General features: G+C 41.1%; 1 protein-coding gene across 3 annotated transcripts in view; it reads right to left on the bottom strand.

Annotated features, from left to right (window-relative positions):
- cmip (c-Maf inducing protein) overlaps positions 1-24,419 on the bottom strand; it is a 44,773-nt gene that overhangs the window by 13,202 nt on the left and 7,152 nt on the right. For all 3 annotated transcript variants that reach the window (XM_019257185.2, XM_027273124.1, XM_027273125.1), the window contains 8 exons: positions 10,051-10,176; positions 4,879-4,929; positions 4,185-4,346; positions 2,901-2,942; positions 2,451-2,513; positions 2,248-2,328; positions 1,283-1,386; positions 1,046-1,150 (listed from right to left, as the gene is read on the bottom strand). In XM_019257185.2, the coding sequence (XP_019112730.1) occupies positions 1,046-1,150; positions 1,283-1,386; positions 2,248-2,328; positions 2,451-2,513; positions 2,901-2,942; positions 4,185-4,346; positions 4,879-4,929; positions 10,051-10,176 (734 nt within the window). The remainder of the gene's footprint in view (positions 1-1,045; positions 1,151-1,282; positions 1,387-2,247; positions 2,329-2,450; positions 2,514-2,900; positions 2,943-4,184; positions 4,347-4,878; positions 4,930-10,050; positions 10,177-24,419) is intronic.

Here is a 24,419-nt window from a genome sequence, read left to right on the forward strand (position 1 = left end):
GGAGTTTGTGCCATTCATTTTAATGTAAAAAAAAAACTTTTGTGGAAAAAGTTAAATATTTAAAAAAAGTATCAAAGGTATGCATGAGTAAAATAACAACCACCATGTCCTAAACGAGCTGAACGTTGTGATATCTGAATAGTTTCTGTAGCACAAAGTATGTGGGAGTAGTTAGGCGCCAAGAAACCTGGGTGGAAGAATAACAGTAAAGATTTGGACGCCGATTCGGCATCCACACTAAATATTATATCTGGCAAAAACAGCTAAATTTGGGAAATGATTACACTGAACTCAGGTCTGTTTTATCACCTGAAACCACGACAACACCAGGCCTCCAATGCAACATAATTCTATCACGTGTCTAATTCATTTCTTTGTTGTAATGTTTGCAGAGGTATATTTATTGCACGGTGGAGGTTGTTGAGACAAATTACATTAGTCTATAACTGGAATAACACGGTCCGATGACGGTCCGATATCTTATAATCATTCCCGGTAACATCTGCAAATTATTGTTTGTGTTTGTTTACTTCATATTAGTCGGACAGGATGTGGGAAATTAGCAAACATGTGGTTAATCAATAAAACAATGAATATAAGTCTGAGAAAGGCGCTGAAGCGTATTTCTCAGGAAATACCAAAACATTTTCTAAGATTAGATCAGATGAACAGACCACCAGAGGTGCTTTTTCAAATTTAACATTTCGGGACTGTGCATACGTTGTCAAAAAGTGATGGAGAGTAGACATTTTGTATACAAGCAGCATGGCAGTATGAAGGTCCAGAGGTGTAGCTGTAGCTTATCTAGCCTTCCATGCTGCTGCTGACCTCCAGGCCCGACAGATCAGAGCTGCTCAAACCGCGGCGGTCAGATAAACAAGATGTCCCGGACATGAGAGGAAAGGTAAGAGGATAAGCTGAAGGAGAGGTGAAACACCGACAAGATCAAATGTGAAGGTGGTGAGGCAAGGCCAAAGAGTTTACACACTCGATTGTGGTGTGTGTGTGTGTGTGTGTGTGTGTCTGGTATGTGGAGTGGACTGACCTGTTGATGAACTCCTCATAACAGGAATAAATGGCGGCGAGACAAACCGCCACCAGGTTTGGCAGGACTCGTGGGTGAGGGCACTGCCCTGTTGGCCCGTGCATGCTGCAAAACACACACACACACACAGGTGGAGGTTAGTTACCGAGCATCTGCTGAAGGTTCAGCATCTGTCGCAGCACGCCACTTATTGCTGGCGGGGAGTCCACATGTTGTTCTCATGAAAATGTCTATTACCTGTGGACGAACTTCTTGACGACCTCCATCCCAGCGTTCAGCTCGTTAAGAGCCAGGATGTACTCCTGAGTGAAGAGACGCAGTCGAGGGCACTTTCCAAAATCCTGCCAGGGGGAGAGAGACACAAAGACAAGGACAGAGTTCAGTCAACAGATACAGATACAGAAGTGCAAGTATAAATATAATTAGCACGAAAGAACCCAAATTAATTAATTGCTGGGTAGATTAGAGCAAATGTTTTCTTTTGTTAGTTTAGTTTTACCGTTTAAACTCTACTGAGCAAAAACTGACGGGATACATATAAAGAAATGTAGAATTGTCACATAAATGAAACCAAAAACCATGAAATCATAATATCAAATAAACTAATACATACAATACAAAATGAAAATGTTTATAAATATAGCTAGGAAATAAACCCTGAAATAAATAAATGAGACAATAAATGCAAATATAAATATATGAATTAGTCAAAGTAGAGTACTTTTATTTAGTAGCAGTAGTTTTATCATTTATTACTAGCTATATTCATGTGAGCAGAGCAGCATTAAATTATATATTTTAAATATAAATACAAACCTATTAATTTATTTATTGAACTACACAGTCATTTATATACACTGCTGCCCATAAAGTCGGAATAAAATATTTTTTACCTCTTCTCATGAAAAGATTGTGACAATGTGATTTATTCTTGATAAAGTCTAAACTTTATTGATCAATCTCTTTCACATACATATCTCGGTCTAATTAAACCACAATTAACCTGATGTGTATAAACAGGAATAAAAAGAGGAATGTGTCTGAACATGTATTAATGTATTTATCGGCTTATTTATTTCAGGATTTATTTCATTGGGATATTCATTTATTTATTTAATATAACGATAATTCATTTGCAGTTGACTAAAATGTGTTGCCATAGAAACCGAGCAGCGTTTACTAAATGTCCGTTTCTCTCTCACCATGTTATGTTTGAGGATTCTCTGGACCACAGGAGTGAACACTTCAATGACGACCATCGACCGCGGTCGCTCCCGACAGTGCTGCAACACACACACACACACACACACACACGTCAACATGAAGTTTTAAATGCTTTTTAAACTCTTCGTATTCTCTTTATAGTGACTGTATACTCAGTGTTGTTCCAGTTTTGAGGCCTCACCTTGCAGAAGAACTCACACAGGTCAGGTGGTGGGTGGTTGTTTTCCAGAAGCGGAGCAATGGCCTGAACACAAACACACACACACACACACACACACAGATAGATGAATATTTCCATATCCTATCTCTTATTTACCCTGGCTGGGAGCCAGCAGTATAGATCTAGGCTGTCAGGTGCAGGAGGCTTGTAAAAACAGCCCACAGGTGAGCTACACAAACATCACAACCTCTCTCAGCATCAAACTCTTCTGTTCTGCCCAGATACCAGCATATGGGCATCGACGGCAACAATACAACAAGTGTAACATGAACAAACACACGAGCAGAATCGATATTTTTCTTCAGTTTAAAAGACAAAAACAACAAGAGGGCTCCGAGTCTGGCGTGTTAATTATTAACCTCAGCCCGACATCAAACATCAATTTACAGTGACAGTGAACTTCATACTCACCACGATAATGTTCTCATGATCCTGAGTGCTGAGATTAGAGTTCTGTGGGGGAAGAAGAGGAGACATGAAAAACAGAAAGGGCTCAGGGAGGAACTAAATAAATTACTTGTGTGTTTATACTGTCATCTAATGTCCTCACAAGAGCAGAAAAAAGGGGCAATTCTGCAAGGGATCGTCTTTAAATTAAGACTTGGGTTTAGGGTCAACATTAGGATTAGTGTCACGTTTAGTTTGAGGTGAGTTGTGGTTAAAGAGGGAGGTTCCCGCTTGATACTACGTGGCACTGTGTTACTACAGAGTTATTGCCACGTCAAGACTATCTAAACACCTTCCCCGGGAATACTGAACCTGACACCGGCATATCAGAGCAAACATAAGGACAAATCCCAACATGACAATGAGTATTTGAGAGATTAGTCAGTGTATGACGCATTCATCCCTTGGTGTTTTTCTTTTTCTTTTTATTTACTCTTTTTTTAATGAATCCCCTGAGGGGAAAAAGTCACAATACTGGCTCAAAAAGCTACTTTAAAAAAAAATCTCCTAGTCTAGACTTTCGCTGGTCTGACACTTTAGTTACTAGTAGATCCCCAAAGGAGGGTTGTTATAAGAATAATTCGACAATTTGGAAAATACATTCTCTTGCAGTGAGTTCTCATTCTAAGAAAACAAAAACAAAACAATAAAATAAATAAAATAAACCTAAATTTAAAGAAAAATAATTTGTAACATTTTTTTTAATTATTTCTTTATATTATTTACTGTGTCATTTATTTTACACAATTTATTCATGTGATCTTTTATTTCATGGTCTTTATTTATTTATTTATTTATACACTTTGGTGCTCTGTCCTTCACTTAAAGTCCATGTAACATAAGAATTAATATGTGTTCTGAGTTTGTCAGACCAAAGGAGAAAGTGTTATTAACCACCCGGCCAAATTTGAATGATTAAAAATATCAACAGGTTTATGAAATTAGGTGTCAAGGGCACTGAAGCCATGCCCACTGAAACATGTGAGAAGAGTTCAGAAAATGACATGACAAACTCTGAAACACTGAGCGAGATGAATTCATCTCTATCTCTCTAGCTCAGGGTGGCCTCAGCGTGTCATCGAGCCACCCTTTAAGGACAGCCCACAAAAATCCTGGACTGAAAAAGTATTTTCACGCAACTTCTTTTCAACATATTTAATGTATTCTGAAAGAAATCTCAGCATTACCTTTACAAGGACTTCAAGTATAATAATAAATGTAATTGTAATTGTGTGTGCGTGTTGCTACCTCAGCCAGCAGGGTGGAGATGATGTGCAGCGGAGCCTGGTGTATGGACTCGTCCTGCAGCGGTGAGGTCAGAGCCATGTCCACCAGCGCTCTGATCTCCTTCAGCACCACGTCCCAGCGGCTCGGGTTGTTCAGGACCTTACGATACTTGTAGATCTTTTTCTGTCGGGGGAACAAAGTGACATGGTTTTTATCACCCGTGGCTGCTGTCTGCATTGTTGTTTACAACCAGGGTCATATCGTCTTCCCATCGTGATGTGTGGGAAGTGATTTCTGTGGCAGCTTTTGATTATTTCCTCGGAATCAGTGTTTAGTGTGGAGGAAACTCAACCCAAAATAAAATAAATAAACAACAGGAAGTAACTCTAACATAATACTACCTCATGCATACTTCCTTGTATAGTCTTATTTAGCTCAGTGAGCTGACAGGGTTAAAGGTCTGATCCTCATGAAGCTCTGCAAAGTGCGAAGATTTGCAATTCAACGATAATCTGACAATCGTTTGGTGTTTTTGCATGATTAATAAAACTTCAATGTGTGTGGAAATCTTTAGAAAAATAAGGAACAACAGCTGAGATACAGTACATAAATGTGTGTGTGTGTGTGTGTGTGTGTGTTAAAGGTCTGGACACAATGCTTTAATGGGGCAGATGAAACAAATCAATTAATAGTTAAAGACAAACAGTAACCTTACCTTCCACTGCAGGGAGTGAAACCACTGGTCCCTTAAGTAGCTGTTTGCAGCCTGTAGCAACACACACGCAGACACACACACACACACACACGCAGAGAGACACACACACACACACACAAAGACACAAACAGTTTGTTAAATGTGATCTCAGATAATAGAAAGCAAACCCACAGACAAGGATGTCGCGACACTGTTAAGTCAACTGCATCTCCTCTTCACAAAAGTTGGTTATGACAGCAGACACGATTGGTTACACGATAAGTAAACAGTAAAGTTTATATTGTTATATGAACCAGGGGTCAGCTGGTTGTTTGTAGTGATGACTAAATGGAGAATTACCAAACAAATTCTCCGGTTTCTGTCACTCTGTGGAGCGTTTCACTCTCCCGTTTTTAGCCCGCAAATTTTACAGTTTCAGTACAGTTTCACTCTCATCATCGACCTCATTTCCAGCAACAGCAGGCAGCTGTTCTCAAAAAAAAAACAACCCGACCAGAACCAAACAGCACACGGACGACGAGCATTGAGCAGTTTAAAGAACCGGAGAGTGAATTCAAGACTCTTGTTGCTCTCTGTCTGACGGATGTGCAAACATTTATTTTCTTTATCACTCACTACAGCAGCTACATTAGATAATATGATGATATTCCAAAGCCCCTAAAAAAATTGGTTTTAAATCTTTCCAAACAAAACAAGAAACGTTGAATTTTTATGAAATAATTGTTTTGGTTATTATTCATTAAAGGTCCGGTGTGTAATAATATTCATAACTATGTTTTCATTATGTGTTTGTTACCTTAGAATGAGTCCAACATGTTGACAAACTAAACACTGACTCTAGATAGGCCCTTTTATGTTTTTCACATGTTTTGTGGCCACTGTAGTTTCTCCTTCATGTCAGGAAAGAGAGGGTGAGGCGACTAACTCCACTAGATGTCTCTAAATAATACGCAGTAGTCCTTTAAGTGTTCAACAGTCAAAAACGTATCTGTCTGGACCAAGTGGCAACCACCAGTGCTGGGAAATAAACTCTAAATCGGACCAAAATTTACAAATTCAACGTCATGCTGTGCGGAGGAAGACTTGAATCTAGAGACTGAGACTATAAACTCACGAGGACACTGTTTACTGAGGTAACAAAGCGAGAAGTTGGGTCATTTCTCCATAAGAGTCAATGCAATCTGACTTTTCTGCAACCAACGGAGGTGCCCCTGCTGGCCATTAGAAAGAACGCAGGTTTAAGACACTTCCTATTCACCTCATAGACCTAGAAGCCACTAACTGTCCACTAATGCCGACAATGATAGAGTAGAATTTAGGGGTGAGGTTGCTGAATGCAACCAACTGAATACCTCTCACCTCACCCTTGGTGGCTGGGCCCTATCTAGAGCAGGTGTTCTGTTTGTCCGTTCTTGGGTGTGGTAGAAATCAAGCGGCAACCACCAGTGCTGGGAAATGAAGCCAATGTCATTCCTCGAGCGGCCACTTGAGGCTGGCTGCAGAAGTGAGTCAGTCTCCATAAGTCTCCATGTTAAAATGTCCAACTTCACAGCAGAAATAAACATGTTTACAGCCTGGTACAAAACACAGTTTTGAGCCTCTGTAGCTAATTTCAGTACATCCAACACGGCGGGGGCCAGCACTGCATATTTTCAGTTTCAAAACAGCGCTTTGGAAACCTACAGATGACGTCACTCATGCTCTCTCCATCCTTTATAATCTGTCTCTGGGTGTGGTTTGACCTAATGTGATTGACAGTGGCCTGGCTACATCACTGTCATCTGGTTTTAATTCAAATGTTGCTTAAAATCTTTGATTGGTCTACTGCAAACCAATGAGAAGAGAACATCTCACAAAGGGGAAATAACCAAAACAAAGCTATTCAAAAATGGCCACGTTGAATCCCATGACTCATTAAAAGCTGGATTAGAAAAGTTTCAAGGCCTTTAAGGGAACACGGAAACAAATGACTTTAAATCTTTATCTGTCTGAACACAGCAGCCAAATAATAACTTAAAACTAACATACTGTCAGGTTAAGATGGCCTGACATGGCTTTGATCAAACATATTTATCAAATCACTTCCGGTGGTATGTCGTGTACTGTCTCCGACAGTCTGCTTTTTATTAGTGGGCGATGTTTGTTAAACTGATTATTGTCATTACCCAGTCATGTGGTCAATTATCAATATTAATATAATATTTGAACTGGGAGACACACCAACTTAAACAAGATGAGATTTACACAAAGGAGACATGGAGAAAACGGTTGAAATTATCAATCGGTGGCCCGTTGAAACTGGATTTTTGACTTCTTCTTTCAACATTGTGAACTGAAAATACAACAACAACTGCAGAGTTGACTTAAAAAACCAAAAACCAAAAACCAAAAAGCCAGGACGGGAAATAATGTTGCCATTCTTCCCGTCTGCATCTTGTGTGTTTGCACTTTTTACTACCCACGCCGATGTTTGTTAACAGTAAAATAATTGATCGCCGGCAAACTGAAGTGTAACGTCTTTAAGGTCAAAACCAGTCGAGGTGCAGTGTGTATTCGGAGGAAGGAATGGTGCATGTTATAGACGGGTCGGAAGGAACAGTGTGTTCAGTACAGTGTGTTCGATGAGATAACAGATAGAGGTTTAATTTCTGTGAAAGAGTCAAACTGTTTTTTTTGGGATTTTTATTCCAACAAGAGATTAAGACTGACAGCAAACTGAAGAAAACCTACGCAGTCGCTTTTGACACTATGACTGAAATCAACAACCTGCCATGACAACAATCGTCAGAAACCTCTGACTCTGGAGTCAAATAATAGAGTTTTTGTCATCTTTGACGACGTCCTCGCCTACATTCATCACACTCATATCCATAGGAAACTATCATAGTCATATTTTTATCAGTTGCTTTTAATTGCCACCTCATCAAATACCATGCAGCTACATGGTTTGTGTGGTTGAGCAATTAGTAACCAAACCTCAAACCGGGATTATGGTGGTAGATGGTAGATGAGATATGTGATCTGTTCGGGGAATTTAATGTTCTAGCTTGATCTTTAACCTTTACCTTCCAGTGAAATACTTTTGCATCATGCATGCTCTTTCCATAGCTAAAACAAAACAACAAAAACTACCCCAGGTTTTCCAGTTTTCCCTGAGTGATCCAGGCTTGTGGATAAGAACCAGCAGAGCCTTTCCTTCAAAGCACAAACTGAATCGCCTTGGCAGCGATCCAAACAGCTGGTAGCAGGCATAAGCAAACACAGCTGAAGACGTGGGTATACACTGTTGACCCCCCAACACCCGTAATGGATTAAATTGTGTATCAGAGGTAATTGGGCTAATGGGTAACAGTACTAAATGTGCTTACTGAACAGCTCTGGTTAATGTGGATTTGAAAATTTTCCCAAGAATCCAGAGCTGACTCTCAAAAGGTTGAGCAGGTACATGGTGTCAAGTGTCCAGTACAGGTCTGGTACTGTCCCAAGTCTAAAACATTACGACCAACCAACCCAGGCAGCCACGTCCAGAGCATTTTTGATCTTTAAAGCACCACGGAAAATTAATATCAACCAAATTAACTCCTAAAAATACATACCAACAGGGAGCATTCAGGATCCAAGTTTCCACTGCACTGATAGCTTTAAAATCTCAGTCTAATCAATTATCACAGGCCACTGGCCAAATAGTGGTCAGTTATCAGACAGTGCTCTACTTTGTCCCCAGACATCCAATCTGTTTATACAAGTGGGTTTAAAAGTTTTTGTGCTACACGATAGGAGATACGGCGACCTTGCCAAAGTTTAGAGTTTGATGAAACAGTGCCCCTGCTTTAATGCCAGATTACACTGGCTGTTACAAGGCAGGGATCGTGTGTCTGTGTCCTTTTGCGCTGCCGTTGCAGTGATATTTTTTGTGTGTGTGTCTCACAACTCTTCTAATAATTCAAAGAGGAAGCCAGTTCCAGAAAATAAGTAGTATGCCGGCCTTTTTAGCACTGAACGTCAGAGAGCAGAAGTGAAAGCTTCTAAACTAAAAGCCGAACATTTAAAAGTTTTATTTTCAGGGTTTTGGTGGAGACTAAAGCAGAGCTAAAATTAGATATATTGGACTTCAAGTGGACACAAACACAACTTCAATGTGCCAGATGTTTTGCTGTTTTTTGCCACCCAAGGATCAAATGTGTGAGGTTTTATAGTTTATGTTCTACACAAGCATTTAAAACTAGTCAAAACCTTCACAAAGGACTCCAGTTAGGCTGACAGCTGAGCTAATTTTGCCAATTTCTTTTTCACCGACTATGGAGGCAGCATTTAAATAATCATTCCTCGACAAGTCGTGGACTTGAGATGTTCTTTTTAATGGCTACATTGTAAATTGTACACACCCAATCAGTAACGGCGGACATCACAATTACATTTGGTTGGTCGGATACCAAAATCCATTCGTCCCTTTGCTCGGTACATGCTATAAACATCTTTATACAAACATAACGGAACAGAGCTTTTAATTAAAATCATTATCTGATCAAAGGTAAACATGTCTTTTTAGTGATGGACCAAACCAGCCGTGGCTGTGAAGTGCCAAAAAACTGCAGTTCCTCAAACGTCCACTTGAAGCTGGCTACAGAAGTCTCCATAAGCCCCCATGTTCACAGCAGAAATAAACATGGTACAAAAAAAAACAGTTTTGGTCTCTGTAGCTAATTTTCCCGTTTATGACAACTGTATTGAGGGTGAATTTATATACAACTCACCTGTTCAGGTTATATTAAGGCTTAAAGTTATGCAGGATTAAGAGCGTGGACGCTTTGATCGACAGGTGAGTGTCATCATAGGTGGCTTGTTTGAGCAACCAGGGATCATTCAGCCCGCCTCAGGTCCACCAACGATGCACATCTCTGCATATTTTTTTAAATATTGTTTGTAGCCATTGCTACTTCAACATTAAAACAACATGACATTATTCATGAAAATAACTCTTGCAGCCACCGAGCTAGCTGCCAAAAATGTCACTGTCACTAATTCATTTCAAGCTCGTGTTATTCCAACAGCCGACAGGAGCGGCCTCGGATTTCCTTGTAAAACGAGCGGTGAAACGATCTGATAAAAACTCATGAGGTATGTTGTCACCCGGCTTATTTTTAGGACGACTTGCAAGTTGACGTGCGTTACCTGCAGCAGGACCGTGCCACCGGGGAAGCTGAGCTGGACACAATACTTGGGAGCATTGTCCCACGAGAGGAGCTGCAGGTCTTCTATGGAGCTGTAGGACAATGACGTCTCCATGTAACCGGTGGGCTGGAGAGGAGAGAGAAAGCAAAGAGGATATTAGTCTGCCGCTGTCTAACATTTACAGTACATACTGTATATTTAAACAGTGCCAGAGAAGTAAAAGGCATTTACTTTTACTGGCAGTCAGCTGGAAAGACAAAAAGAAACATATCCTGAGCTAACCTGCCCTGGGTAAACACAAGGGCCAAACAAAACCTCCAAATACAGCAGAACGGCAAACGCTGTTATACAGTACACAGAGTAGTCTTTATCAGCTGTGGCGACATTTGATGTAGTTCCAAGTGAATAGTCATTGAATGCTGAAACAAAGTGGAAAATCAATTTAGCAAAAGCCATTAATCACACAAATACACAAACATCACCTAGAAAGACATTGTTCATGTCCCCTTTGAGTCAACACACACACACACACACAGAACCAGAGCTCTGATCCCAGTCTCAGCATTGTGAGAGCTGGAAGCAGATGCAACTGAGTAACAGGCCACAACCTGTTTGCTAGTCTCAAAATGATTACAGAAATGCTGACAAATTACCACAAGTTTCCGGACTCAGGAACAGAAGAGTCTTTAGAGAGAAGAGGGGAGAGAGAGAGAGAGAGAGAAAAAAAAAAGAATCTAAACAGATAAAAATAACGAGGCCAAGTGAAAGCCACAAGGAAACCGAGCTTGTATATCTTCTAACCCCCAGGAGAAGTTTGAAGAGAAATGTTTTAATGCCACAGTGAGTCTATAATAAGACATGTGTCTGTCAGTAATGCAGAAATGGCAGTAAGTGAATCACCAGTTGATTTCCCAGACATTAGCGTCACTGCATGACTTAGTACCAATTATTGTTGATGGGAGAAACTAACAGTATATCCACACAAATGGGGCCCTGCAGACGTCATCTGCAGTGGCTTATTGCACCCGAATTAGACAGCAATGCTTTTTATTTTTCGGAGTCCATTTTCGTTTAGAAAGCTTGAGTAGAGCGTGCACAGCTTTCTCTCTCTATCTCTCAACCTCTCTGACTTTTTATATAGAGGAGCAGCAACGTAAACGCTCTGAGCGGCTGAAGCTTCAGCTGGAGGTGGCCGTCACGTTTCTGACAGGCAGTGCTCTACCTGCCGAGAAAAACATCAATACTAAATGCAGCAAAAAATAAAGCCAGGAGGATCTTTGGGGTAATTGGTGACTCTAAATTGGCCGTAGGTGTAAATGTGGAGCGTGAATGGTTGTTGGCGACTTGCTCAGGGTGTTCGTCGAATCTCTCACCATAAGTCAGCTGGGATAGGCTCCAGCCCCACCGAGACACCGATGAGGATAGGCGGTCACAGATAACGGATGGATGGGATGTTTAGAGTCAAGATACACCAGACCATCTCTAAGGACTGTTTATTCCTTATTACTATTGATGTACTCATTAATTGTATATAGATATTATTAATATCATTATTGTTATTACTCATTTAGTTCATTAAGAATGTATATTAGGAGGTAATTTCACTAGAGTTGTTCTTTTATGAGACATAAGTGTAAAAAAATTTGTTTTTTTAATGACAATAATGTGTTTTAAAAAATAAGAATTTTTAATTTATAGGCTCGCACAAAATCTCTAAATTTATTCCATGTTTATTTAGGTGTACTTTCCAAAACTTTCAAGGATTTCAAAGACCAATAGGAGCCACGTAATAAACACATCAAATATAATTTGTGTAATCTATATGCAAACGAGTACGTACGCGTAACATGTTGCATAACTATGTCTTTGTCACAAGCGGCTGGGGAGCGGTGATGAAATTCAAATGACGCCTGTGATGATACATACACGTCTGTGGACTCATCCCCCATCACTTTACACCGAAATCACTTTTTTCGAGGAAAGGTATTGTTTAGACACAGACAAGACTTGGTGTCATGTTTGCTCATCAGTTTCCTGTCTTGTTGAGTTTATTCAGAGATTAATCTACGATCACAATCACTGGATTACCTTTGAGGCGGAATCTGATGGTTACGAGACAAACTCAGAAAAAAACAGAAATGTAGCAGTGAGAAAACGTTTGTTTAAACACAAGCGGCAACCTGTGGAAGTGGTAAAAAGGTCCGACAGCAGAAATAAACATGTTTACAGCCTGGTTCAACAAACTCACCTGTTCAAATTATATTAAGATTATTAAATTAAGGTCATATTTTCAGCTTCTGTCCATTCTATCAGTGATTTAACATTTTGACCATTTATTCCAACACTGAGATGAAAACACTACTTTATAACAAAGGAAATAATTAATTAATGACTTGGACTTGAATCTATATCATTAAACTAGTACTAACTAAGTAAAGCTTCGAAATATGTTTAAATAGATGATACAAATAATAATATAATATATACATAATCATGATAATATGAATAAACCCTCTCGGTAAACAGGCCTGCCTCCTTCTTCTTCTTCTTCTGCTGCTGCTGCTGCTGCTCTCAGACAGATAAACAGTCTGTCTCTGGCCTCCTCCAGCGCACGCACACACACACACACACACACACACATATACACAGCCATGGCTCCGCTCAACACAAACACATCTGAGTAGTTACATGTACGCAGCAGCGGCAGCAGCAGCAGCGAGCGGCTGCGTCGGCCCTGGCGTCCCTCTGCAGCGGGGTCGAGCAGACAGGTGGTTCTCTGTATTTGCATCCATCTCACTCTCTATAGAGCAAACAGGCAGCCGACCCAGCCCCTGCTTGATGAACAAACATGCTATTCCTTTATTTACACCTCCTCGGCTGATAGAGCAAACTGGCTCTTCTTTCTAAACCCCCCTTCTTCACCTCCACACACACACACACACACACACACAGTAAAAATCCCTGTTGTGAAACTACACCCATGCAGGATTTTCATTACACGACGACGTCCATGGCAAATATTGGTTCTGGGCGAGATGTCTCATTTCCTTGGAAGAGTAAACGCCGGCCCCAGTTTCTGTCTATCTGTCTGTCTGTTTTTCTGTCTGTGTACACTGACAAATAGTGTGTGTGTGTGTGTGTTTTTTTGAAGGAGTTTTTGCTCCGAATTGGACGCACACGCCGCACTAACGAGACAAAGTGCAAAATAAAGAGCAGAATATGAAATTGTGTGCCGAAGGAGGAGATGAATGGTGTTTTTGTATAGGCAGAGGCAGAGCAGAATGGAGACAAACAGAAGGGGCTTCAATTTTCTGATAACCAGCCGAGGTTACCATAGATACTACATCCTGCACAAGAGCATGTGATTGCCTGCCTGCCTCCACCTTCCTGTCTCTCCCTCTCTCCCCTCCACGACTCTGTCTGTCTCTTTCCTTCTTTCTTTCTTTCAATCCTCCTTTTTTCTCTCTCTCTCATTCTTTCTTTTCATTTTTTTTTTTTTAAATCGAGGAGGAGGGTCTAGCTACAGCTCCTCTCGTCTCCTCTCCTTGCTGCTGTGTTGCCATAGAAACAAGGAGATGGAGATGTTTATGTTTTTTTCTTTTTTGTGTGTGTGTGTGCTGTGTTTTGTTTTTGTTTGCAGAAGAAGGAGACGAGGAGCAACGGAAAGAGATAAAGAATGATCCACGCAGCAGTGCACACCAGTACAACGATCTTTGTCTCGCTGCTGGAGGAGAAAACCTGTTTAGAGATTTGTTTTTCAGGGTTTCATCCTTCAGCTGCCAACAAAATATGATATAATCTAAACCGTTCACGTACTACAAATCGTGTTTACTATCACAGACTCGCAGACAAAAATTTACAAAGATGTCCTGAGGTATATTTTCAGACCTTTCCGGGCAGCTACAGAAGGAAAATAAACCCCAACCTGCTTCTGATCCATCACAGTGAACAACAAGAGCCGAGCAGAGGAGAGACAGGTGAAGTGAAGATAACGTTACTGAGGTTGATAATAACTCGCTATGTTACTGTAAATGCAATAAAAGCTTCCCAGCAACAATCATTTTATAATGTAATCAGTCTAAAAACAAACACGGACACACGTTGCCTTCTGTCTCCTCATTCTCCTGTTACGTACAGGTAAAAAAAAAAAAAAATCACACGACGTGGTCAAAAGCATTAGGCGTGATATAAATATAAATGCCTTCTTGTGCTCTCTTGTCATGATATTTGTTTATTGTGAGGTCAGAATGCCGTTGCTACAGCACGTGAGCCAGCTTACCCTCCAACCTCTAGCTCATCTAAACTCCCCGGAGGAAGTCAACTCACGGAAAAAAACTGTTTTAATGCTTTTTTTCGTGTAATGACTGTTTGCGGTGCGTTACCACGCAGCACTAATAACTAACTAACAAATAAAGAACTAACAAAACCAACACGATGGGCGAAATAAAGCAAGCTTCACGTCCCTGCAAGTTTACTTGCATGCCGTACAGATATAAATGAAATCGCTACAAATTCTCCTCCTGAACAGAATGTTTAAACACTGGAGATATTTTATATTTTTCTTATACTCTTCTACTCCAAGACCAAAACCAACAATGTATTAATCGCACTAACTAAGTATTAGTGAGTGTAATCAAAGCCACGTCTTCTCCCTGTGTGCCATAGAGCTCCATTGTTGTCATTGAACCGCACTGCGGTGACATATTACTTCATTACCACGAACGCACACATTGTTTGTTTATTTTTTAATCAATTCCACGTACGCCGATACCATTGCCAGAAATAACTGATGTGTCTCCAACAAACGCACTACTTCTTCCTGTTTGATTAAGACTTGTGAAAAACTGTTCCTCAAATCTCTGGTCTGTTTGCTTTGGTGATGGTGGAAGCTCTGACGGATGACTGAAGCAGGGATAAGATGTCGGAGCCAGCTCCTGTTTCCCGTGTTTGTTTTTTTAAACTGTAAAAACAACAGTGTAACAGTACTTATAATGAGTTATAACATCATAATATCGATACATATTAAGCAGGCTTTACAACAGGGGTCCCCAAACTTTTTTCGGTGCGGGCCACATCAATGTGCCTTTCTGTGATGGGGGTCCGGGGTCAGTCTATAACTGAAATGATATCAGTCCCACCAGGATTTCGCAGGCCTTTTTTGAAATAGTTAATCCATGATGTTGCATGAGGTGTTTTTAAAAAATTGCAGTTAAAGTTGCGGTGCTTTTTACATTTTTGTTGCGATTTTGTTGCGGGAGGAAGTGAAAGTTGTGATAAGTTGCAATTGGACAGTCGTGGAGAGGCACAGCGAGCACGAGTCCACGGCCTCGGGAAGCAGCGAGGTCCAGGCAGGAGGGCGCTGTAAAGCTTGCGACCGGAGCCCCCGAGCCTTTCCAAGCCGACCCAGGGCTGGTCCCGGCGGAGGCCAGCCAGTGCCGGGGAGAGGTCCCACGAGGGGATCCTCCCGCACCGTGCGGCCGTCCCTGACCCGCCGAGTTGAATCCCCCGGGCAGACTGCGCGGAAGTTGATCACGAGCAAAGTCAGAATATATAATATATAATATATATAATATTGTGTGAGGGGATGAAAATGAGCTAGTCCTGTAAATAGTTCGTAAATAAGGTAGATTTTAATTAGAATGCCAAGCTTAATCATTAAGTGTGGATATTTTATAATAGGAAAATGCAATTTTGAAAAATAGGCCATGTTTAGAGGGATTGTTTGGGATCGTTAAGTGGGCCACTCCAATTGTTTAGGCGGGCTGGATGTGGCCCGCGGGCCGTAGTTTGGAGACCCCTGCTTTACAACAATATCATAGCACATTATAAAACACTTTATAATGACTTATAAGGTCAAGTATCGTTCATGTGTTCCAGCAGAGATCATAGCTCTATTCATTTCTAATGTGGTTATATGGCATTATAAAACGCATTTATTGCTACACAGCATTATTACTGTTTAGAAGCGCTTATATCTATAATCATACACTGATCCAAGCACCGTATAATTCCTTTTGAGGGTGTTTATAATGCATTATAAGGTAATATATGATACTGCCTCTACCTTTAACTTTCAGGTGTGGTATGACTTTGGAAGACCAGAAGTGTCAGCATGTGTAAACGCTGAGTCACCTCCTATCAGCTCCCTGATATGCTACGTTTTACCGAGCACTGCAGGGCAGGGAAAAACTTTGTAACGGTGCCTTTGATGAGTCAAAGCAGGAAACGCGAAAACAGAGAAGACAGAGGAGGAAAGAAAGAGAAACTGAAGTAGGGCGACGGAGAAGGAGTTTGGGGGGGGGGAGTGAAACAGCTGACTGAACCCGTCTGAGCTGCAGCAAGGTTTGAAGGAGACACCTATCAGGTGTTTAGCTCCTGCGGCCCGGGTCAGCGCACTGAGAAGGTCAAGTAGCCACTTTAAAAAGGTCAGCCCGCTACATACATTTTGTTTCTCCTTTAATTATAAGACTAGAAAGCTCCTTCCCTCTTCTTCGTTCACTTATTTCTTTCTGTGATTTCCTTATCTGCTTCCTCCTGTCCTCTCCTAACTCCTTCTTGCCATCCCTGTATCCTCTTCATCTTTTATTCATCCCTTCCCTCCCCGTCCGTCTCTCTCTTTGCTTTCATTCACACTTTCCTCCCTTCCCCTTATTCATCTTTTACTCCTTCCCTTTAAAACCTCCACGATCTATCTCGTGATCCCTCATTCCCTTGGACGCTCCCTTCTCCTCCTCCTTTTCCTCTTGTAGTTTCATCTGCATCTTTGCCGTTTAATCTTCCAATAAACTGACGCCTGCTGTGCACAAAGCACAAAACATTAAACGCTGATATGCACACGCAACTGTATGATAACGTTTTAACAACGCAGGATGTTAAATATGCAAACGGGACACTGACATGCACTATATAAAGTTTGGTTTACAAGAAACCTCTGTGGTCTTTTGCATCACCCCGAGTGGCAACCACAACCCTCCTGTTGAAGACAGATAGAGGGGCATACGAGTGCACATTTCTTCCTGTTCCCATCATCAAGCAAACATTATCATCTCACATCCTGCCTTCCATCAGTCTCATATTTGCCAATAATCACACAGCAGCAGCGGCGGTGGCTCTAAAACAAAAAGGACATTCAGCAGTGACCCAGATTTGAAGAGTGACCGAGGTGAGGCGATAGCTCCGTTTGTTCCAAAGACCTCCTCTGTGACAAAACAGATTAATCACACATGAACATAAACATGTCATATGCTCCGTTTATGCACGTGACATCGCCGGGAATTAAAAGAGTTACTTCCCTGAACGATAAGGCTGCTCTTACTTCTCCATTTGCAAAGGAGCGTCACCGATTGCAGCTCGTAAAAACTTCGTGAGGACAAAAAAAAAAAAAACTCGGCTGACCTGCAGCACATCGTCAACAAGTCACGCAGCCGTGCACAGAGCAAAGACAGCACTTCTGTTCAGTTAGCTGTCTGGGGGACAGTGCTCTGTGGTTTGACATGGCTGCTTTTTTCTGAGAAAACACAGTTCCACGAAGCAAGAATTAAAATCCTGACTCGCTGCAGTTCGAGAAATTAATGACAGCTTCTGCAGATTACGAGACAGAATGCACATGACAGGAAAAGTAATGTAGCAACACGGTGCTGCGAAACACCAGCTCGAAATGATTCGATGACTGTTCTCGTACATTTCCAAATAAATATGAGCACAAAGGATTCGCTGCCTTTTGAAGCTCTGCCACATTTCCACAGCCAGATTGGCCGCGGGGTAAAACTTAAAGTGGGCCAGTGATTTTGGCAAAATGTACCATATAAATCTGGACATACTGCAGCTCTACAAGGTCGGTAAAAACACAGAGTGGGGTCCCCGTTATGTTTGTATTTCCAGACACGACACACCACAGCAATGGTTGGTGGTAGTGAAGTGAATGCAAACACTGACCTTTATGAGCAGACCTCACCGCAGTTAATCTAATCATCACACGTTATGTGAATAATTTGGGTCAATCGAGCCATCGCTTAAGATCTGCTAACTTGAAGGCTCCTTGATCGATGACATGCATTAGATTTAAATGAATGATGGATAAAAAAAGAATTATATAACAAGTTTTTCAAAAGAATCTGGGGCTTTAGCAGTTTGAATAATAATTTAACAGAAAGCAGAATGTCACAAAAGTTCGATAGGTTGACTTTTTTTTAGTCCTGTGATTAAAGAGTAAGTTATTGCTGGAATGTGTGAGTTAATACTCGGATGACATCAAACCGAGGCAGCTCACCACAATGAAACAGCAACGACAAGAAATAAAAATGATCCCGGTGGGAAAATAAATAAATAAATAAATAAATAACAACTAAAAACCGCCAACAGAACAGAAAGAAAAGAGTCCAGCGACGGACAAAACCAACACAACACAATAATAATAATAACAACAGGTGTAGCAGGAGTAACTTCCGCTCCTGGCAGCAGAAGAAGCACACTGAGATCCGAATATAACACAAGCCCAAACAAAACTGTAAATCAGATTGTGGAGAGCTTCACATGTACGGTTCTGATTATCAAGGAATGCAACACTGGGAAATATTCCTACGACTTGGCTCGGGCCTCGTTCGGTCGTTCCCTGCAGCAGCGTCGAGCACAGTGACACATGGCACAGATATGCACAAACCCAGAGTTACGTCAGAGCGTGTAGCAGTGGAGGGAACACACCTGAATACCTTTCTACTGTTCGGTTCTTTAAACAAAAGGCAGGACTGAGTAAGCAGGTAGTTTACTACAAATGAAACTATGTACAATCCCACAGCACTGCTGCGTGAATACGTGACAACAGAGCCTTAAAGGTACAGTCTGAAGGATTTATTTGTACAGAAAATGGAATATAATACGCATATTTATGCGTGATTACTTATCGGCAAAGACTTGGATCATCAGTGGACCTGAGGCAAGCTGAATGACGCCCTTTTTTTTTTCTCCTGTGTGTTTCAAGGGAAGAAACTAGACCACTTCAGGGTGCCCCATGTGCAAAGGGAGTAACCAAGGGTTGATTCAAGTCTGCTGCATCCCCCCCTACCTCTCTACATTACTCATACTCATTCTACCGCTTTCAAAATAAGGGTTCAAAAGCCCCCCTCCCGCCCCAAAAAAAGAAACTGATACCACTCAATCCTACACACTGGTCCTTTAAAATGGCTCAATACAAGGAAAGCTTACACTACCAGAGGAAACAAAGTGTTAAAGTGCAGAGATACAGAGGAGTGCTTGTACCTGTTTTGCACTGGTCTGGTTGCGAACGTCATTTCATTCATGCAGACTGATAACGGTCATTTTGCATTTTTTAACAGTCCCCTTCGTTCACGGAAACAGAAACTTTAAGAACGATTTTCTTTTAAATTAGATTCTGATTTAGCCCGGCATGACATTTAAAAAAAAAAAAAAAAGGGAGGCTGCTCGAAGTTAGACCACGGTTTCACATCTCATTGTGGTCTGGCAGGGCCACGGATGAATGAGCTTAAGACGTCATTTCAAGTAGGCTGGACAATGCATAAATGACAGTTCTCCTTTTTTCTTTTCTTCTGCAGTCAGACATGAACATGAACGCGTTCCAACACCTGATTAAACATTTCCAATTTCCCCCCCCAAAAAAAAGGCATGGCAACTGTTGTGGAAGATACAAACCGGAGAGATCACATCTGAAGACATAAATACAGGCCGTGCAGCTGGTGTAACTTTAATAATGACGGTAGTGTTTGATTATTAGGCCTTTCTTTGAAACAGATTAGAGACTTTTCATTTCATTTTCCTTGGGGTTTTTTCTTTGGACAGACGTTTCCTGAAAATTTCCTAATTTACTTTTAACAGGAAACTCTTTATCTGTTGACTACAAATTCAGATAAAATCTACTGTCGGTACATTAACATTATCATGTCACGCTCCACTCACCACTGCTGCTGCCGGAGCGTCTCTTTTAAGCCGAAACGCCCATTTTAATTCATTTTTATTCAGTCAATAAAACTTCCTGCAGAAAGGCCGCAGTGTGGATATGTAAGCTGGCTGTCACGTGATCATCTAACGATCTCCACGTCTGATCGGGCCAAGCTTTTGAACCGTGAACTGCGTCGTTGCTGATGGCTGATATCAAAGCGAAGCCACCAAAAGGTAATGACAGACTGTTTTTAAGAAAAGCAGCCAGTGAGAGGAGAGCAGTGTTGACTTCATGTGTTGGTTTTAATGTGTCACATACTGTATGATGAACTGCGGGTTCACATAATCATATTCAGCTTCCCACAGGACACCACATGCTGAATATCATTTAACCCCTTCCTGACTCATAACAGTCTCATTAACACAGCTCCGACTCTTCCTCCATCGTGGCTTTTCATTTTTTTTAAAAGTTAAATCCACCGATGCCTCACTTTTTGAAGCTAAAAAACCCGACTTGATTTGTAACCCCAGTCTAAATGTCAAGAGCTTCTTTGATGATCTTTGTCAGTTTCTGTCTGTGTACGCAACTCTTCTCATCTCTGACGCTCTTCTCGCTGCTCTGTTTGACTGCCGTCCAAAACAACAGTAAGAAGCAAAATAGCCTGCAATGGAAAATAGTTTTTCTGCACTTTATATGACTTCTCGTCAGCCACTTTATCTGATGGTGGCTCTCGTGCTTTACTTACTGCTGAGAATGAAAAAGCATAATGTTAATGTACTGCATTTTTCCACATTAAAAAACGATCCTGAGCTCATTTGGTACCTGTGTGTGTGTTTTTTTTAGTTTAATCAAGTTATCTGAACTTCCTCCTTCCTTCTTTTTCTTTTTGTATTGAGACTCATGTTACTTTTAAGCATTCTGGATGAATCGATTAATTGTTTTGGTCTCCAGACTGTCAGAAATATATTTATATTAATAATTCTGTTTATACTGTTCATTCCAATTCCAATATTGCCATATTTATACTATTTATATCTCCAGACTTGCCACTGTCCTCTCTATTCTCAGATGTCTTTTAGCTTGTATATATTTTTATGTTTTATTTTTACATCTTCGCTTATATTTTGTATCTTATATTTCATGTTTAGTGCTGTTTGCACCGGGATAAGAGGGGAAACGCAATTTCAATTGATAATAAAGTTGACCTGACTTGAAAATAGTGAGAAATATCTGGTTTTGTCCGTCCAAACTAAAAGATATTCATTTAAAAAATGACATAAAACAGACCTGAGGGTCTGAAAACATCATATTTATTCATTAAGCATATTACTATAGTTGTTTGAAAACATCATATTTATTCATTAAGCATATTACTATAGTTGTTTATTTTTCTTAAATCCTGATTTTTAAGTTCCAAAATGTATCAATCAAAGGATTTTATTTTAGTTTAGCTTAGTTTGTTTGATTCGCACAAAAAGCAAAGCGAGACAAATACAAAGTTTTTGGTTTCACAGGAAGTTATATGTCGGATTACTTCTTGACTGCTGGCAGCGACTTCTTTTTTTTCTTCTTTTCTTCTAAAACCACAACTTGTTGTTTTCTCTCCTTTGCACAGATTCTACGGATATAACGTGTGAATGAGTGAGACGTATGATGTATTTGGACGCTGCCACGCTTGCTGTGTCTCGCTAACCATTTATTTGTTGTTGGTTCATTTTGAACGGACAGATATCTCTGAGTAAACAAGCAAGCCATCATGAACGTTACAGCAACAATAGCAAACATTACGCTATCTGTAAGCGCTTTATATTTATATATAGCATGCAAAGAGGAGCAGCTGATATAACATGCAGCAGTGGGTGTTGCATAAGGTGACACAGCCATGCATAAATCACTTAATCATGCAAACATGAAACAAATCGCCACGATGTGTCATCGGCGAAACTGGCGCTAGACGATGGAAGATGTAAATTCTGAGTAAAAGGCGTGAAGACTTCCACACACAAAAGATGTGAGACTTCCCACTGCTCTTCCACCACTTTTTTTTGTTTCATCACGGTTAAAAACAACCCACAGTTTACCTGAAAGACTAAAAAAAAACAGAGAATGACCGCTGCAGAGCTGCAGTCAAGACTGTTTTCCTTCACCTTATCCTCACGGACATGCATAACAAGGCGGAATGAGTGGAACGAGTCCAATCCCAATCTATTCCAAATATCATAAATCAATATGGCAGAGAGAGCGCTATCATTCCCGACTAGAACTCGAATCTTTGCCTAATGGCTGCATTGTTCAAACAAAACTGGGAGGATCCAGTATTTGAATATGAGCATGCACTGCAGCCTGTCCTGGAGGCCTGCCTAGTATGTGTGTGTGTGTGTGTGTATGAGCTCACTGGTTGTGGTCGCCACATGTAATTTCTCTTCCCTTTACTTTGCATTGAAACAATACCACCGACAAGGTCGGGCAGCCCAGTTATCTCGTGCTGCTTCTGCTTTGAGGAGCGGCGTGACGTGAATGTGAGATCAGCTGATCCGATGTATACTTTATTCACAGCATCCTCTGGCACCGCTTCAGGAAAGACGCACACACACACTTCATTGTATATATAAATACACACACACACACATACGCGTCCTGTTAGGCTGCACATTGCAGATTCCACAGAGCAAACTCTTGTTTAACTCGTGCGTCGGTTTGATTAGGAAAGTTTACCACTGTCTAACTGTAAAATACGAGATACTTTTTGTGCCTGTAACCAATCAAATTGTTCCATTTAGGCCAAGAGATGGCCGAGATTAGGATTAAGGCCAGGTTTGGGGTTGAGGCCTACTTAAAGAGAACACACGGTTGCATGACGTGCTATCCAACCACATCAGGAAGCCCAGTTTATATACTTCTTTTTTTATACGAGTGGGGGAGTTATGACAGCTGGGCCATTAATGTGACACACGGCACACAGATTTAAAAATGGAAGGGCTGTCGTTGGCGCCGAGCACTTGAAGCAAATACTGTGGTATTTGTGAGAAAGAATGACGAACACTTTAATTCACACAACACGGAACAAACTGCACCTTTGTTCAGTTAAATGCACTCTCCAATACTTGATGGCTGATGTTAGAAACAGAAATAAGATGGATATCACTGTGTACGTTATTAATTCGCAGTGTCACCTTTAATTTACGTTGTTGTTACTACACCATCAGTCATTAGTTTCCCACGAGCATCTCGCTCTGCAGTGTTTGTTGTTGATGGATCCAGATATCATCTGCTCTAGTTTTAAAACTCATTTACGTAGCCGAGTGGACTGTATGACGACTTTGCCTCGTCTCTCGTGGGAATAAAAAGAGAACAGATGCTTGTGACAGTCGCTTTCATGTGTCGCACAGACCGAACTTTCACACCTCCCACGCGTCAAAACAATTGATCACCTTTGTGTCTCAGTGGGTGGCACTAGCATGTGAATTGAGATACATTTTTTTTGATGACTTGCATCCTTCGTAGTTTGTATTTTGTTGCTGCTAAGTCCGACATTTTAACATGGAGACTTATGGAGACTGACTCACTTCTGCAGCCAGCCTCAAGTGGCCGCTAGAGGAATTACATTGGCTTCATTTCCCAGCACTGGTGGTCGCAGCTTGATTTCTACCACACCCAAGAACGGACAAACAAAACACCTGGTCTAGATAGGGCCCAGCCACCAAGGGTGAGGTGAGAGGTATTCAGTTGGTTGCAGTCAGCAACATCACCGCTAAATTCTACTCTATCATTGTCTGCATTAGTGGACAGTTAGTGGCTTCTAGGTCTATGAGGTGAATAGGAAGTGTCTTAAACCTGCGTTTTGTCTAATGGCCAGCAGGGGTTCCTCCGCCGGTTGCAGAAAAGTCAGATTGCATTGACTCTTATGGAAAAATGACCCAACTTCTCGCTTTGTTACCTCAGTAAACAGTGTCCTCGTGAGTTTATAGTCTCAGTCTCTAGTTTCAGATCTTCCTCCGCACAGCATGACAACGAATTTGTAAATTTTGGTCCGATTTAGAGTAAAACAGACGATAAAGCAGGGTTCATTTGAGGGTGTGGCTACCTCGAGATTGACAAGTCATTCTCAGTGAGTCTGTCTCAACACTCCGGGCTCATGAAACTCAGATCAAACAGTCAAACTAAGCAGTGCTGATCAAATATGAACTGATTTCAGAAACATGTTTTAGTTACTGCTGTAAAACAAGTTTTTTTTCCAGCTTGACTCAAAACTAAGCTTGCTGTTCGCCACCGGCCAGTTCCGCGCTGTCGTCCAAGTATGGTAATTTCTCCATAATAGCAAACTTGAGGCTTCGAAACAGTCGTCCACAAACCAACGGGGGACGTCACAGTGGGTTCACACTTGGGACAAAATCTCTTGTGTCTGGTCATTTTATCTACGCTGGTGTTTTCCACCACCAAATATGGATCACTCCAC

This window comes from Larimichthys crocea, chromosome XXI, assembly GCF_000972845.2.
Source record: "Larimichthys crocea isolate SSNF chromosome XXI, L_crocea_2.0, whole genome shotgun sequence".
NCBI classification, from domain to species: Eukaryota; Metazoa; Chordata; class Actinopteri; family Sciaenidae; genus Larimichthys; species Larimichthys crocea.